Raw genomic sequence first — 18764 nt, forward strand, 5'->3', positions numbered from 1 at the left:
TAACATGCAATAGACGAGAAGTCAACGAGGGATGTCCCCTCAAAAAGCTTAGAATCCACGCTCAAAATCACCTCGCCACGCAGGGATACGCAGATAAAAGACATGAGAGGGGGGTGTGTGCATCCCCTTACCTCTCTCGTCCCCATTTGCTTGGAGTACGTAACCCCTCCTATCTCGTCGTCATTTTCTTCGATCAGCTCACCACGCGATCATGGTTTGTTGCCTAAATGTCCTGAACGACCGTTGTTGCTGTCGCTCGCCCTACTAGATCTAGTGACCTTCATCGGTGGTTGTAATGGGTGGCACCGAGCTCACTACCGGATCTCCTCTTTCTCGTCATAAATTTTATGTCACTTCAAATCTTCAATGTTTTTTACTCAGTGACATATCACCCAAGGAAATTAAGGCCTTGTTTAGTTCCTAAATTTATTTTCCAAAAACATCACATCGAATCTTTGGATACCTAAATAAAGCATTTAACATAGATAAACCAAAAAACTAATTGCACAGTTACGAAAGAAATCTTGAGACGAATCTTTTGAGCCTAATTAGTCCAAGATTAGCCATAAGTGCTACATTAACCAACATGTGCTAATGACCGATTAATTAGGCTCAAAAAATTCGTCTCGCGGTTTCGAGGCTAGCCGTGAAATTTGTTTTTTCATCCGTGTCCAAAAACCCCTTCCGACATCCGGTTAAACGTTCGATGTGACCTCTTTAGCAAAAATTTTTACCAACTAAACAACGCCTAAAACCTTTACAAAACCTCCACAGTGGCCTTAATTAATTTACCAGTAACAAGTAGTACATAGTACTTCTCATTAATTGGGCACTACGTACGTCGTGTTGCCCTTGACCGCGTACGTTGACTAACAGTATCCGAGCGCAAGCACGCGCGCGCATGCACGGCCGTGTGTACACAGTCGCCGGCGGCGCGCGGGCCGACAGGAGCATCGCCGGCATTGAAGGCCATGTCCCTACCGCCGAGATACCGAGGAGATCGAGCACCGCGCAATTGAAGGCGCGGCCGGGCCGGCCATGTGCCGTCGACCGGGCCGCGCATGTGCCGGTGCGCAGGGCGGCGCCTGCCTCCATCTGCGCCTTCTGTCCTTTCCCTGCGCCACCGCCACCGCCACGGCGACGACGAGTAGTGCAGTACGAAGACGACGGCGGCATCGATTCGATCAATCTCGATCGATCGGCGATTAGTGTTACGTGTGTAGGGGGACCGGACCGGCCGGATGCATGCGAGGATCTGGTTATCGTCTGTCACTCTGACTCCCCTCTCTCTCCCGGTCGGGTGACGGCGACGGCCGCGGACCTCGGCAGGCGACGGCGACGGCCGCGGCGAACTCGCCGGGCAACGGCGACGACCGAGGCGACCTCGGATAAACAACGACATTAACGACCGACGACATTGCTTATCCGTGTCGGGGACGCCGATCCGGGTGGCGGCGCGTCGAGGATACAGGCGGAGCTCGCCGGCGACGGGTCGGGGTCGGCGTCGACGGACAGTGGCAGCGTCGGCGTCGGCGTCTCTCACTCTAGTTTCTCTCTCCTCTCTCTTACTTTTCTCCGGTTTCTCCCTCCTCTCTCTAACAGAGCCACGGGCTCTTGGCGAGAGGACACGTGGGGCACGGTCCAGGCCGACGTGGTGAACTAGCTCCTGCATGGCGAGCTAACCTCCTCACCACGTAGGAGCACTTTGCATGGCCTGAGTCGTCGCATGTGCTGGCCAGCCAGCCAGCATGTCTAACTTAGGTTACGTACGTGCCTGAATACAACTATCTTTTCGTTTCCAAGGCCGTGTTCAGTAAGGAGGAGGGTAAGTTAACTTACTCAGACAGAAAACGAAATAATAGATTAGTACATAATTAATTAATTATTAAAAAATATAAAATAGATTAATATGATTTTTTAAAATAAATTTTCTATAGATTTTTTTACAAAAAATACACCGTTTAGTAATTCGGAAAGCATGCACGCGAAAAAAGATGGAGCTAAGTTATCTAACACAGGCGGTCTAAGTATGCTTATAAGCTAAATTTTAAATTTTAAATCTTAAATTTGCAGTTTATTTTATAGTATTTTCACAAAAATTTGTTTTCTAGTCTTGACTTTAAAGCACTAGTAATACATATAAAAAATTTTATTTATAAATTATATTTATTCGTAAATATGTGGTTTGGCCATCACAGGGATCTGCTAGTATTGTTATACGCCATCTAGCAGACGAATGGCCATGCCCGAAAATGGCCGGCTAACAGGCTTAGCCCAGCAAGGCCACCAGTCACATTGGGTTTGGGCTGGGCTTGGATATGCTTGTGCTCTATAACATTGCGTGTGAAAATAGCTTTTCGCAGTAGAGTCGGGAGTAGCCGGTGGCAGTGCAGGTGGCCATCAGGCCATGTGACTATCCCTATCTATATTATTTTTATGTTTATATTATATATTAACTAAAACTATATTTGTTTTTGCGATTCACGGTATTTATAAATTTCATATATGATCGATGTTGACTTATGATGCAGCACTATCCAATGAAAAATTTTAATGCATTGATTGGAGTAATGCAGAAAAAGAAAGCTTTATTCTCAATTCCTCAGCTCAGGCTCGTTTAATTCTAGGCCACAACTCTGGAACAGGAAACTTTTCCCACCGCTCTTAGAAATTGGCCATAGTTTCGGTTCAAAACAAGACCAATAACAGTTCCATTTGAGGGTGTAAAGTGTATATGAATAGGGTCTTTTTACCATTATTAAAAAGTATCTTAAGATACTAAGAATTTTCGTGTAAATTTTTGGTACCTCAAGGTACCACATTTTTTACACTAAAAAGTATGATAGCTTGATGTACTTTTTCAAGGATAATAAAAAGCTCATATGAATATATGATGATCTAGACCACATGCCAGCAATAAAGACACAGTGTAACTTATAGTTGAATCCGATCTGTATAGTTTTTACAAACATAAGGGTGATGATTTGGAAGCCAAATGACATATTTGTGAAAAAAAATAAGTTTGTGAATGAAACTTATGTTTTTAACGATCTAAAAGCTAAAATTAAAAAATAAACTGTGATGAAAAAATCCTAAAATTAATTTTGAATTTAAGACTAAAAATTTAAATTTTGATCTATAAATATAAGCAGAAAAAAATAGGGGTGAGAATATTTAGCGTATGAAAGTGGACATATATTTTCTTTATGACACCACGGTCAAAACTCAAACTCTGTTCCTGAATCCTGACAAAACGGGGATCACAATACTGCATGGGTTTTAATAACAAGCGGGTCTTCTCGCCATCTTATTCGATGTCTAGTTTTAAGAATTGAGTGGCTGAGTTTGTTTTAAATTAAGGAGATGAAAATTAAACAATTGAAGAAATTAGGTGACTCAAAAGTCGAGCAGACTTTCCTACGTAAGAGCTTCGATCGAACCCAAATCCACTTCAAACCATTCATAAACCATCCTTTTATGAAGTAGTATAACAAATCAACGCACACCAATCATTCGTAATTAGGACCTAACTCAGACCAATCTAATTTGACTTTATTTTAATCTGCACCAAACCATTTAGCTAAAATAAGTCCAATCCACTCTAGCAGATCTAAAATTTTTAAACCCGCGCTTATACTATAAAAATTTATCAAATTTAACTAAAATTTAGTAGAATGATTTATGTATAGGAGAAACTTCTGCAAATTTTGATCAATTTCTGCATGTGGGATCATTTGCCCTCACGGGCAAAATCTGTTTAGAACTTAAAACCACCTAAGTAAATTGAGTCAATATCAATCCATTTTTCCATGTAACCTAATCTAATCCAACTCCTCATTTGCATCCGGCCAAAAACAGTCTAAATTAGAAGCCAGTCCATTAGCAGGCATATTTATATGATAAATAACGAAAATCAATTATATATCATTGTTGGCGAAACTTATTCTATAAAAATATCCGTCACAATTCACCACACATACATTATATAGTGTATGATATAGGAACACCATGCGTGCTCTTCGGAAACTGCACCGTGCACATATATATCCGCTTATTCGTAGCAAATCCAACCACCTCAATACCCTGACCGTCCGATGAGAGATCAATGGTTGGCGATGATCTCCTGCGCCCTGGTCTCGTACTCGAAGCCGTAGCTGCTGGCCTTGGAGCTGTCCGCCGACCAGATGAACAGCCCCGGCAGCTTCCCCTGCCGCTGCAGCTCCTTCGCGCCGGCGATCCCCTGCTCCGGCGAGAGCAGCCCGGCCACGTCGCCGGTCTTGAAGCTGGCGAGCACCCTGCCGCCGGGGTAGTTGGCCGCCTGCTGGTCGTAGAACTGCACGTACGTCGGCACGTCGGTGTTGTCGCCGTAGCCGTAGAACTGGAAGTTCACGTGGTCGATCACGCCGGAGTAGCGCCGCCACAGCGGCTGGTAGTAGCGCTGCACCACGGGGTCCTCGAACGGCGCGATGGAGGTGGTGATGTTGGGGTGCCTCGCCTTGAGCTCGGTGAGAAGGCGGCCGACGCACTCCACGAACGCGGCCACGCCGGGGCCCGAGGTGCCGTCGTCGTTGAAGTGCTCGTAGTCGACGTCGACGCCGTCGAGGCCGTAGGCGCTGATGATGCCGGAGACGGACGCGACGGCGTTGGCCACCCAGGAGTCGACGGAGGCCGGCGAGAAGAACACCTTGGCGGCCTCCTGCACGCTGTCGCCGCCGAGCCCGACCATGACGCTGACGTTCGGGTGGGCCGCCTTGACGGCGGCGACGTCGGCCGGGGACAGGTTGTCCGTGTCCCAGTACGGCGCGAACACGCCGTTGGTCGGCGCCGGCGTGGCGCCGCCAGCCGGCGACGTGTAGTCGATGGCGAAGGAGAGGATGAAGTTGAAGCTGAGGTTGGGGTTGATGGGCACGTCGGAGAAGCGAACTCCGGTGAACTGCGCGCCGATGTACTCCCGGAAAAGGTACCCGTTCGTCATGGCTAGCTAGCTACTTGCTGCCTCTGCTAGCTGCTATCGATCGATCTATCTAGATATCTATATATACACGCATACATTAGGAAACAAGAGAGCTATTAGTGGTTAATAAATTGATTAATTATCTTTTCAAGTACACCAATGTTGGAAAGATGAGGAAGCAAATAATCAGGTTCTGATCTAGTTACTGTTTGATGCATCACATCAGCTGTTGCTTATTAAATGGTGCTACTCCATCCATTTTCATGTTATAAGTCACTTGGTATCTTTATGCTCGATATAAATTTATAGAAAATATAGTAATATTTCTAAAAATAAATAATTATGGATTTAATCGAACTAATTTGATATTATAGACGATTAGTATACTTGACTTAAAAAGTAATCCCAAAGTGATATTCACTCTGCTCTATATTATAAAATTTTTTAAATTTGACTTAGATTTATTGATATATCAATGTATATGTTTTATATGTGTCTAATTTTATTAGTACATAAATAAATTTAGATAAAATTATAATATGCGACGAAGGGAATATATAATACGAGACGGTGAGAGTATAAACAAGTAAATCCTGTGGTAGATAAGCGACAAGTCACCAAACACGAAAAAGAGCTCCATGTGCACGCCACGAAACCGGAGAAGCTAGCTATGCTTACAAGCTAGTCCACGCCAACCATTTGTGTATTGGGGCTTCCATTAATGAAGCCAAGCAAATCAGCACGACCCAAGATTGTCTTAGATTGGATATTATATTTATATATAAGGGTGACATACAGATATATCTAGAGGCAAACATTTAATGCATACATGATACATGCAAGACTTTTAGTTAGACCATCCATACATATGCATGCACGCGACTACGAGATATTGAAAAATCAATTGACTAAATACCATATTAGGAGAAAACGTTCACGTTAATTAGCTGATGCAAGTTAAGTCACGTGTCGTTTGGATGCGACGACTCGAGGGGCACCAATGGATCTATTGTGATTAATCTCAAGATATAGATATATATATATATATATATGCTGACAGTGCTTTCAATTCGTTTTCAACGCCTGTATCGAGAAGAAAAATTCAGATTTACCTGAATGGTCATGTCACGATCATCACTTGATCCGTTCCATCCTCGTAATTGGCAGGTCAATCCATGGGTTAAACAGGCTGATAACCTAATGGGCTAACTATTAGTGCCTTTTACGGGCCATCGCAAGAGAACAGATTGTATTGGGTTGGGCTTTTAGGAAAATGGTGAGCTTTTCTGTTTGTTGCCTTACTGGGAGTGGGGATCCAACGGTGGCAGAGGTGGAAGCAGGCCCTGGGCACATAGGGCTAGAGCCCTAAGCCCATGCTCATAATCCTCTTAAAATTACCTGGAATTATAGTATAAATTTTAAAAATATTTTTAACTATATTATCTTAGTCCTACTCTTAGAATTTTTTCTGGTTCCGCCCCTAAATGGCGAGCAACTTAGCTAGCAGTGTTGATGTCATTATTGGCTGTGGATTCATATCGTCTAACAGTAGGTAGTAATGACGGAGGGTAGCAATTCCACTGTCCCATGATACACAAATGAATCTAGACACATATATAAATTATATACATTCATCAATAAATGAAATTAAGCAAAACTAGAAAGTCTCACAATATAATATAAAACAGAGGTAGTACTTTCTATTCTTTCTTCAAGTACTATGCCACTCTCCACTGGGACCAGATCGTCGGTGAGAATGGATATTAAATCTCCTTTTGAAGTTCTAGATGATATGAAAGTTAGGGTGAACTAAAACATTTCGTTGTCCACTTGGGAGTATTAGGACTCAAAATTTGAATGAATACAAGCTGGATGTCCAACTTCTATAATGACATATGTCTAAAGGCTTCAAACATATACAGGGATTCACATCACTTCTGCAATGTAAAGTAAGCAAGTGGATCGCACAAAATGAAATCCGTTGCATCATAAAATCCCATACTCATAGTCCTATTAGGGCATCAGCAATGCTAAATGGCTAAAAAGGTGATAAGGTGGTCCCTACATCAGGCTGTACATAGATTGGTTTAGACTTTACAATGCTTATCACCGAACATCGTAAATAAGGTGGGACCCACCACTAAAAAGTCTGTATTCCCAACCTCCTGTGTCCCTCCCGCGACGGCCACTCCAAATTTTATTAGTGTGTGTCAGTAATACTGTGTAAATAGTGTCTTTTTACTGGTATCAACCATGGGACCTGGTATTAACATTTTACCACTCTCACAGCGGTTACTACGGGGTAGTAGTGGAGCATTTAATGCTTACTACCCTTATCACAACACTGTGGATGCCCTTAAAATTATGTGGTATCACCATATAAATTTTAAAAATATTTTCAACGATATTATTTAGTCTTACTCTTTGAATTTTTCTGATTCCGCCTCTAAATGGCGAGCAACCTAGCAGTACTGTTGATGTCAGGCCGTAGATTCACACCGTAGTAATGGCGGAGGGTAGCATTATTCTTATTATAACCATTTATTGATATATACATACATATATATATATATCAACAATTCATAGATTATATTCCACTGTCCCGTGACACGTATTAATCTTATCGATTACTTTCTATACTTTCTTCCAGTACTTTGTGCCACTCTCCTGTAGGACCAGATCACCGGTGAGAATGGATATGAAATCTCCTTTTGAAATTCTAGATGATGTGAAAGTTGGGGGTGAACTAAAACATTTCGTTGTCCACTTAGGATTGTTAGGACTCAAAATTTGATTTAATACATGCTGGATATGCCCAACTTCTATAATGGCATATGTCTAAAGGCTTCAAAACATATATAGAGATTTACATCACTTCTGTAAAGTAAGCAGGTGGATCGCACAAAACGAGATCCGTTGCATCTTGAAATTTCTTGATCAGTCTAGAGAGGATTTCCAAAATTTATGTCGTGACCATCCATGTGACCCTAAATGAAAAAACACCCACCGCTAGCTAAGTAAACATCTTTTATAAAAATGTTAGTTTAAAAATCATATTAATCTATTTTTAAAGATTGAAATAATTAATACTTGATTAATCATATGGTTTGGGCATGCCGTATATCCATAAATTAACTTGTATAGACCATGATGAATTTGATGTTTTGTTGTGATGAGACATTAGGTAGTGTGCCTTTACTCTAAGGTCTTTTTTATCATCCTTCAAAAGTATCTCAAGGTACCAATAATTTTAATACAAATTTTTGGTATCTCAAGGTACTTTTTTATCATCCTTGAGATATTTTTTCAAAAATGGTAAAAAAAACTCTTACGGTAAACAAAGAGACCCAGCTCATATGTTTTGCCTTTTTTTTCGTTGTAGTACTTATTAGCTATGGTTTGTCCCAAAAGACCGATTTAATCATACCGTTGATCTATTTTTATCGGACGACTGGGATATTAGGTGTAGTAGAAATTTGAAGGGATAATATTGTCCTTTTTATTATGATCTTTATAGCAAAACAAAACAAAAATAAAAAATACTGCTAATCAAATAATTAACAAAGTAGAAAAATATCCTTTCCGTTGTTTTCTGGTGTTGATCACGTACGCCGGCCAAACAATAGTTGCCCCGGCGTTTTAATTTTTTCCCTGGTAGGTTTGAGAATCCACGAAGAAAATGTGCATATATGCCTGGCAGGCAATTATTCACCCCCCCCTCCCTCCCCCAAAAAAAAATTGACTGCCAAGAAAATTCAGTATTATGATTAGTAATTAAGCTTCATACTTCATATCACCAAGTACTTAAAACCAGCTCAATATATAGCTAAACGTAACATGATTGCACCATACTGTACAAGCTACTAGTAGTAGATTATTCATTCAGGCCTCGTTTAGTTCCCAAAATTTTTCTCCAAAAACATCACATCAAATTTTTGGACACTTAAATAAAGCATTAAACATAGATGAACCAAAAAGCTAATTGCACAGTTATGAAAGAAATCTTCAAGATGAATCTTTTGAGCCTAATTAATCCATGATTAGCCATAAGTGCTACGGTAACCAACATGTGCTAATGATGGATTAATTAGTCTCAAAAGATTCGTCTCACGGTTTTCAGACTAGCCGTGAAATTCGTTTTTTCATTTATGTCCGAAAATCCTTTCGGACATCCGGTCAAACATTTGACATGACACTTGTCCCAAAAATTTTCTCAATCTAAACACCACCTCAATCACACAGCAGACCACATCGTCGTCAGAGCTAATTAGTGGGAGCAGACATGACATGACGGGGACGACGAGAAGAGCAGACATGACATGGCGCGGTGGCCGGCGGGGCGTCGTACGTACGATCGATCGATCAGTTGGTGCCGACGGCCAGTATCTGCTGCGCCTGGCCCTCGTACCAGAAGTCGAGGTTGTTGTAGTAGGAGCTGTCGGCGGACCAGACGAAGATGCCGGTGAGGTTGCCGGCGAGCTGGGCGCAGGCCTGGAGCGCCGTGTACGCGTCGACGGTCACCACGTCCGCCGGGTTGCTGGTGTTGATGGACGCCAGCACGCTGCCGCCGGCGAACACCGAGCCGGCCACGCGGCCGTACTCCTCCATGTACTGCTCCACGCGGGTGCTCGCCGGGTTTGCGTAGAACTGGTAGTTGACGTAGTCGATCACCTCCTGGTAGCTGCTCCACAGTGCCTGGTAATAGCTACATTAATTCATGCAGAGATCGATTAACCGCTCAGGGAAAATAATTGGCCAGTAGGCTCAATATATAATTAGTTACCGCCCCTGTTCCTCTAAATATTTTTAGCATTCAAATTTTATATTGTAATATAAGTATTTCTGTGTTTGTCTTTATAATTATTAATATTTCAGTCATGCCAGGCCAATCAAGTAATTGCAAATTAATTAATCGATTCAAAATTTAAATTTTAACCTACGAAGAGAATAAAAGACATTCTTAATTTTTATACAACCTTAATATTTTTATACAACCTAAAAATACTTATATTTTAAAACCAAACGGAGCAATTAATCACCTAGCAGAAGTCAATAAAAGGGCACAATTAAATACTTCATCCTTTAATCATGCCATAACCAATCTAAAGTGCTTGCAAGAGAAATCTAGTAATTTATTTGGGATCTATCCATTCTAAGATAAAATATAGTATATCTTTGTTTTTATTAGCTAGGTAAGATTTTCTGTCACTGCCTATATTTATATAAATACTAAACAATATATATTAATCAATAGTCGGGACATATGTAAAAGAATCTTTCGATATAAAACAGGGGGACTATTAGTGTAGGAAAATAGTATATGTACCCCTCAGTGTCTTTGTACGGTGCAATGGACGTGACTAATGCCGGGTATCTTGCTTTGAGCTCTGTCAGGAGCCTCCCGATGCATCTGGCGAACAGGGCCTCATCACCGTTGAACTGCTCGTAGTCGATGTCGATGCCGTCGAGCTGGTACGTGTCGATGATGCCCGAGAGCGAGTCGACGGCGTTGCTCACCCAGCTGTCCTCGTCCGCCGGCGAGAAGTAGGTGTCGACGCCGCCCACGGTGGCCCCGCCGACGCCGAGCACGACCTGGGCGTTGGGGTGCTGGAGCTTGACGTCGGCCATGCACCTCCGCCGGCGTGTGGTGGCCCTCGTCCCAGAACGGCTGCGGCGGCGAGTCCCTGGTGTAGTCGACGGCGAAGGCGAGGATGAGGTGGAACAGCGCGACGCCGGAGATGACGGGCACGTCGCTCAGCTGGACGGCCGCCCACTGCGCGCCGACGTACTCCCGGAACACCCCCATGGTTGACATGGCTCGACGTACGTACACTTACCAAAGCTAGCTAGCTCGACCCTAGGTACGTGTTGCTGTTCGAGCTTTTGGTTGTTGCTGTGTGAGCGAGCATCATTGCTTGCATGGTGTATTTATGATGGAACTAATGGACGGGATCACCTGGAGGTGCAATATTTTGAAGTAGATAAATTGGTATACATGGTTTTTACAAAAGTATTAAGAGTTACAAAATGTTTAGTCTAAAATTTTCATAAGTCGAGATAACTCATACATAGAGGTAACAAGATCTTACACTAGAGAACATAACTACTTTTACCATATTTATATATCATGTCTACTGAAATATCGAGGCTTTACACTACTTTTAGATACATTTTCAAGAATCGTAAAATTTCTATAATAAAAAAATCATTATCTCTATATACCAGAATTTGAATAACTTTATTATCCTTGAAAGAAGTACTGCAATATACCACCTTTTATAGTGTAAAATTTGATATCTCTTGGTATTTTATACCCAAGGTACCAAAATTTGAGTATAATTTTTGGTATTTAGAGGTACTTTCTTAAGTATGGTAAAATTGCTCCCAAAATTTAAGGTAATTTTGGTATCTCGACCTACATCTTCACTCATATAAATATTCCTAGTGGTGATGGCTGTTTGCAGTGAATCTAACACTCGAGCTCACCAACTCCTTGATTTTTAGAAGAAAAATAATTATAGACTTACATGTTAACCATCTCCACTGACTCTCTATTTTTTCATGGAAAGAAAAAACCTGTGCAATGAATAGGTACTGGGCATATTAGTAAAAAATATATGTAGTAATTAAGAAATGGTACATGCAAAAATAATATTAATAACATGCTAATGATACTTTTTTAATAAAAAACCCTGTTACAGCACATGTGCAACATGCTAGTACTAGCTTGAGGTATAAAAGTTTAACCTATGAATTATAGTACTCCCTAGAACCTTTTCTAGAATAAAATTGCTTGACTAATCAAACTCAACATTTGTACAAGGATTGCAAGTAATTAGAGGTACCAAAATTTCTAATTAAAAATTTAGCACCTCTAAAAACTTTTTAAATATTAGCGTAAAATTCATCGTTCTAGGAAACTCGATCGAGCAGGACCGGAGCAGCAGTACTCCAGTGTGGCCGCCTTTACAAGTGGGGATTAACGTGTCGATCAACTAGGAATGAATATATAAACTCAATATATACTCATGATCACGGTCATCACCCCATCGCCACCAATTATAATCACCAATTAATCAGTCAGACTAATGAAGCTAAAGCTAGTTGGGCGCCCGTCAAGTTACTGGTGCTGCGAGGGGGAAGAAGTAATTAACCGGGATCGATAAAACGGGGAAGAAGTACGACGAAGGTTATCTTTGGATATATATATATATATATATATATATATATATATATATATATATATATATATATATATATATATATATATATATATATATATATAGTCTTTATGCTCAGACAAAAATTTAAGGTGTCTGAACATACATCAACAGATTAGTGACGCAAAAGGAGTATGTCGATGTTTTCTTTTTTTGCGATGGAGGAATGCTTTATTGATTCTCACAATCCTCGATCGATCGAGTAGGTCTGTAATAAACACTTATGCTTGCATGCGCCAATATTGTTTAGTAGCTAGGCCGCGCCATGTCGTCAACTGAGCTAGCTGCATTATTGGATTGTCTTTCTATATATACTCTCGCTACGGTATCATCGATCTCTCTTTCACATAATAATAAGATATTTTGTTTAATCATCTATTTATATGAATTCTAGCACATATATATATATATATTAATCCTTAATAAATGTAGATAAAATTAAAATATTTTGTAACATGAAAACATAGAGGACTACGGCAGTACGGATCGAGGGAGGGCAAGCGTCGGTTTAGCTTTCTGAAAGACATTGTACAATTTCAATGTTCTTCTGTACATGGATTCATTCGTAACAATACTAGTAGTATATCGTAATATAAATTTATGGTGAAATTTCAATTTTAGATCGATAAGAATGACAAAGTCGTTGACAAAATGTCTAGTGAAATCTTCTCTCTTAGATAAGAATAGACAGAGAGAGTACCTGTCTCACAGTAAATAACCCAATAGCCTTCACTCACGGCTCACTAAATTTTGGCCCAGACACCTAAATTTTCATGGCTGATGCAGTGATTGGTGAACCGATCAACGACTTGACAGAGCTCAGGCATTATATATCTATTGCCATTACGCCATAAAGTTGGTACTTTTAAAGTAAAGAAAACTACGTGCATCCACAATGAACGGATCAGAAGTAAACTGTTCTAACTAGAACAGATCTCGATCGCCGTTAATTGACTCACCGTAATATACTCCCTCTCTGTACCTAAATGTTTAACGTCGTTAACTTTTTATATATATTTGACTGTTTGTCTTATTTAAAAAAATTATATAATTATTAATTATTTTTATATCATTTCATTTATTTTTAAATATACTTTTACGTATATATATCTCTACATATTTGACAAAAAAATGGATAAAACGAATAGTAAAACGTATATAAAAATATTAACGACGTCAAACATTTAGAGACGGAGGTAGTATAAATAAACAGTGGACAGTTTTTGGTTCCATTAATTATAATAGTCTAGGAACAGTAAAACCCCATCTGCACATTTATTTTCCAGTTAATGCACTGTAAAATTAGAAAAAATATTTTTTTAGACATCTCCCCTCTATTTATACAAACAGGGCCTAAAGAAAATCCTTGTGTGTATGAAAATATGTATGACCTCCAGGGTCAAGTCAAAATACATTTACACAATCGGTTGTGCTCGGAGACCCGCTTGCGAAAACATGACTATCCTCACGAGATAGTGGGATGGCTCCAATTATCTCTTTTAATTTAACACACCTATTAGTCCACGTTTGATCAAATACCCAACTAAGAGATGGAGCGAGCGGTTCCGTCGCTATGACACGGGAGGTTGCTCTGGTGTGAGCTCGGTTGACGTCATGCACGCGCAGGTGGAGGAGCGGCAGCCGCCTCGTCCTCTCCTCCTCTCCGGTCTCCGCTGTCCCACTATGGAGGAACGGAGGAGCTCAGTCTCATCTCCCTCCTCATAGGCGACACACACGCAGAGGAACGGAGGAGCTTGGTTGGCGTCAGCGTCCTCTAGATCTGGCACACACGGAGCCTTCTCTCCCTATCCTGCGACGGCCTGCGACGCCGACGGGTGCACGTAGACCTATTGGGTAGCGTATGTAATGATCGAGTTGGATCTAGATCTTGCAAGAATATTTCTTTTCTGGGTTCTCCAAACCAAACAACTTTAAAAATGAGTTGGATCTTTCCTAACCCAATCTAATCCTAAAATCAAACACAACCTTAGGGTCTAGAGAGGCGTTTATGAAAAATATCTATAAGAGGCCCACCTGTGAAACTAGATTTTATTCACGGTGTTGATTTTATAGTACAACCCGCCGTAGACCACCGACACACTCAAACGCACCAATGCCATATCAAAAAAACAGCGATGGTGTTGCACGATAGTTCTTTTCTCTCTTGTTCTTATGGCCTCTCGTCTTTCCCCCACCCACCAATGGTAGTCGTTAGTCTCGCGGGCAGAGGCGACAATAGCGTTGTTAGAGATAAAATATTTACATGTCCAATAAAGTTTATAGAGATAAGAGACAGAGATAAGATACAATATTTAACATATATTTCAAGTATTTATCTCTTATATATAATACACAACATAATATATGATTTCTCTCGTATTCAATATTTTTCACATGGTATTAAAACCATATACCATCTTCATTGTATACTTGGTCCCTATAGCTCATGTTCGTGTCGCTTCGGGGTGATGATTTCTCCGTAAATCTCCCTGGTGTGTCACATCAATTAGTTACAATAAATTATCCATAGATTAGTATAGATCAATTTCTTTTTAGCGACCCTAAATCATCTATATATTAGATTATATTTTTGGCCAATATTTAGTAATGGATCGTTTTTTTTTTCTTCTTCTAAGTAGTGTCGACAAGATATTGTTGTCCAATAAGATTTTCATACAGCATCATCAAGCTCCATCGGAAACTTCGATCTACAACATCAAGCATAAGCACTCAAGCGCACATTTTCACTTAGCTTTTGCAATTGTATCTCTTTTGTGAGCAAGAAATCGGTTTGGCCTCCCGTCGGGAACGAGCCAGTCAGCCAGACCTGATGCGAGACCACCGTTGGGGGTGATCGCGTGGAGGAGGGAGCAGTCACGGATCTCGAACACGTGGCAACCACTCGACCTGACGACGGTGTGAGTCGAACCGGAGCACCGAGATGCCAGTGGCTGCTGCTCGCCGGCGCCGGCGCCGCCAAGGCTAGCGGGCGCTCGAATTTCTTTTATGTTTTAAATTTTTTAATCAATAATTTTATTACTAAACCTCGTGAAAAAGTATTTCCACCATATAAACTTTTGACCACGCCACCAACGTTGGCGTAGCAAAAACGCTGTCAAGCTGTTGTCGGTGGCATGACAGCACTGTCTTGCCACACCACTGATACTGGCGTGGCAAGCCTGCCACGCTAACTAGGTAACGTGCTAGCGTTGTCATACGACGCTACCAACATTGACGTGGCCAGAAGGTTTCTACAGTAAAAATAAAGGTTTAAAAAATAAAAAAATTTCGGGCGCTCTCAATGTTTTGCCCACAGTGTACCAACTACTTTTACTTACCCTATATATTTATCATATTTCTTTAAATCCGACAGTGAAAATCATCTTCGTTAGATCTATCCATATATCGGAGTTCTAAATTATAAATTATCTTATTAATTATAGAGTTTCTATATGTTAGAAAATATATTTCTAATTAGAAATAATTTTTATATATTAGATGATAAATATATGATTTTTTAATCATAAATATCTGCAAATATGCAATGTATATCTTTAGAATCAAATTTCATTTAAATCATACACTTAGAATACCAATACAATTAAGTTCATGATCAATGTCATACCACATTGCACTAAACATCAGACCGATCAAGACTTTATACCACTATTTTTGGACGTCCAGATAGTCAAATTACTTATAATAATAATATCAGATATAAATCTTGGATAAAGTACGAATGAGTATCTGATAGTTTAGAAATATTTTGTCAGAACCATGTTTTTATGTGAAATAAGTAAATTTATTGATATGTCAAATAACGCATCATTGTATAATAATTTTAAAAAAATCATTCAAATATATGTGCAACTACTGATGATAATAATAAACTGGAAACACAACTAATAAAAAATATCATTAGTAATTTCACTTTGTTAAAAAACTATTATATATTTTTTCTACCATATAATACACAAACTTATTTTACTCATTACACAAATCTAACAACTCAAATCATCTATATCAAATCGGATGGTTCAGGTACCATCTACACTCCTTTCCTTTACCACTCCCCAAATCACGCACAGTTTTCATCTGCCTATCACAATCTGCTTAATCTAGGCATCCATTTAGCTCCACCAAATTAATCAGCAACCAACTAGACAATCATACATTTCCTTCACCAAAAAATCAAAATAAAATTTACAGGAACAATATTTTAAGAAAGAAAATATGTGTTTCTATGTATTGTTTCAGATGAACAACATTATAAGAACTTGGGTATATCATCCAAATTATGTCCCTCTGTCGTCTCTCTAAGACCACGGCCCAAATTAAGTGTCCTCACCTATCCGAGGTTGACCATCCTGTGACGTTGTTTTCCATCCTAACGTTGTCGTCACCTCGATGCATGCCCACATAAATGCAAGAGAGTGCTTATTCCTATGATCTCGTTATGTCTCTCAGACGATATTTTTCTTCTTTCAAGTTCAAGAGAAAACAATTCCAATTTTTCAATGACCATAAATAAATTATAAGACAAATCATCTCAGATGTCGAGATATATCTTCCAGAGTCCATCTTTTCATATGGAAAGCTTTACGTTGCACTTTTTAGGGGCATGTCAAGGGAAACAACTTGGATTTTGGTCAAACCAAATAAAAAAGAGTTCACTGGAAAGAGCACAAAAAATATCATGTATAAAGACGTTCTTAAATGGTAGGTAAGGATGATATTTTCTTTATTATTTATATGTAATGTAGAATATGAAGTCCATTAAAACCCTAAGAGTTTAAATTTTGTAATAAAAAATATTTGTTTATTAAGTCCGAACTAGTGGTGGGTACTATGATAATTGTTGACATGTTGAATATGGTGCAATTGCGTTGATTGTGGCATATCTACTTGTAGCATCTGTTAGCAAACGTTGTTTTCTGTACTTGTAGCATCTGTTAGCAAACGTTGTTTTCTGTACTCCTATAAAAAAAGTGGTGGTGGTGATGAATTTGCCACCTACTCCACCACCCATACTCTCCTATTTTTTTGAAATGAAAAATAATTGAGACCTATATATCAAACTATTTTTATAAATTATATTTTAATAGAATGCTAATTATATTTTTAATAAAATTCTGTTGTAACGTACGTGCAATATGTTAGTTCTATGCAGTGCGAAATATATAATTTGTGGCGAAAATAAGGTATCGTGGCAGGCATAATTAGCCAGATTAATTTCATCTCGGACTGTGGCCTCGAACCGGTGAGCAATTTGGAGGCAGTTGAATTCGGATCGAGCCCGGCCTGGAGAAAGCTCGGCTAGGTTGAGCTGTGTGGGCCCACTGTGCGGGCCGCGTATTGGCAAGAGCGCAGTTGGGCTGTCCATTGTTTCTGATGGCTGACGCAAGGAAAACAAAAGGGCCATTTTAGGTCGCTTAATTAGGTATCGGTTGAGTTTGATTCATGTTGCTCAACCGCAGAACCAGATGTAGGGCATGCCGCAACCTCCAATGCAGGGTGCTTATGTTAAGCACCTCACTAAGCACCCTGCATTGGAGGTGCCCTTACAGGTCTCACATGTCATTAGCTTCCTCGCTCTCTTTCTCTCTCCTCACCGCCACCTCCTTGACGAATACACCACCGTAAGTCTTTGCCTTAGCAAAAGAATGACAACGTCTCGACGGATGAAGCAGAGGTGTGAAGGTGGAGATGGCCTAAGGTGATCTAGATCCGGCTATGGCAACAACAACTTGATGGAAAGGACCACAACCCAGGGCCCTAGGTGATACCGAGTTAGGGGCTGAAGCTTAGCAAAAAAGAATGAAGAAACAATGGTGGGCCGACTAGCAAGAAGGGGGCCATAACAGTGGAGGAGGAGATAAGGGAGCTAGCGACCTCAAGCTCACCACCCCGTCCAACAAAAGACGGTGAGCAGCCGACGATTAGGTAGTTGGTGAGGAGGGAGAGGAGTACCCTGGTGTAGGCTATATAGCTACCCATATTGAGGAGTCACCAACCGACGATGCAGGTTTTCTGGTCAAAAGAATAAGGGAAGATAGAGAGGAGAAAGTAGGAGTGATGATGTGTTGGTACCTTTTAGACTTTTTATTTAGAGATTTACACATTGGCTCTATTAGTTTTTTTATTTTTTGTTCTATTGGTTTACAAGTTTGTTATTTTTTAATTTGTATTTTATTTTTTTTTACAAAATATCATTTAAGCCCCATATAGATGCCACATCCGCTAAAGGCCGGGCCAATGTGTCATAAGCACTACTTCAGTGAAAACCATCTAAGTACTAACGAGTGACTTTATTTGTATTGGTTTCATAAGTCGAACGATGACTTACACACAGTTTTGCCATTGAAGGGTGTGATTGGAACTCGATCAATAGTTGATGGAGAAAAATCAAACATTTTCCCTAATACGACAACCTAGTCATCTGCGATCTTCCCAATAATATTTTGAAAAAATATATATACCATAGGAAACTCTTTATCTCAACCCATTAGCCAACCATTGCTTGCATGTTACACCTAGGATTGGTGTGGGTCAACCACAGATAATTTGTGGTGACTCTACTTCAATTGACA

The 18764-nt window shown here is 40.2% G+C and overlaps 2 protein-coding genes across 2 annotated transcripts; both read right to left on the bottom strand.

Moving 5' to 3' along the window:
• Positions 1–4001: 4001 nt before the first annotated feature.
• LOC102718393 (chitinase 2-like) lies at positions 4002–5019 on the bottom strand. The gene has a single exon (XM_015841621.2). It carries the CDS (start codon positions 4973–4975, stop codon positions 4103–4105), a length of 873 nt encoding a protein of 290 aa, XP_015697107.2. The 5' UTR covers positions 4976–5019; the 3' UTR covers positions 4002–4102.
• Positions 5020–9316: 4297 nt separating this feature from the next.
• LOC102712851 (chitinase 1-like) lies at positions 9317–10582 on the bottom strand. Its single transcript, XM_006662294.1, has 2 exons — positions 10281–10582; positions 9317–9659 (listed from the first exon to the last, which is right to left on the bottom strand). The coding sequence occupies exons 1-2, from the start codon at positions 10580–10582 to the stop codon at positions 9317–9319; spliced, it is 645 nt and encodes a 214-aa protein (XP_006662357.1).
• Positions 10583–18764: the final 8182 nt, after the last annotated feature.

The sequence above is a fragment of the Oryza brachyantha genome, chromosome 10, assembly GCF_000231095.2.
Source record: "Oryza brachyantha chromosome 10, ObraRS2, whole genome shotgun sequence".
In the NCBI taxonomy this organism is placed as follows: Eukaryota; Viridiplantae; Streptophyta; class Magnoliopsida; order Poales; family Poaceae; genus Oryza; species Oryza brachyantha.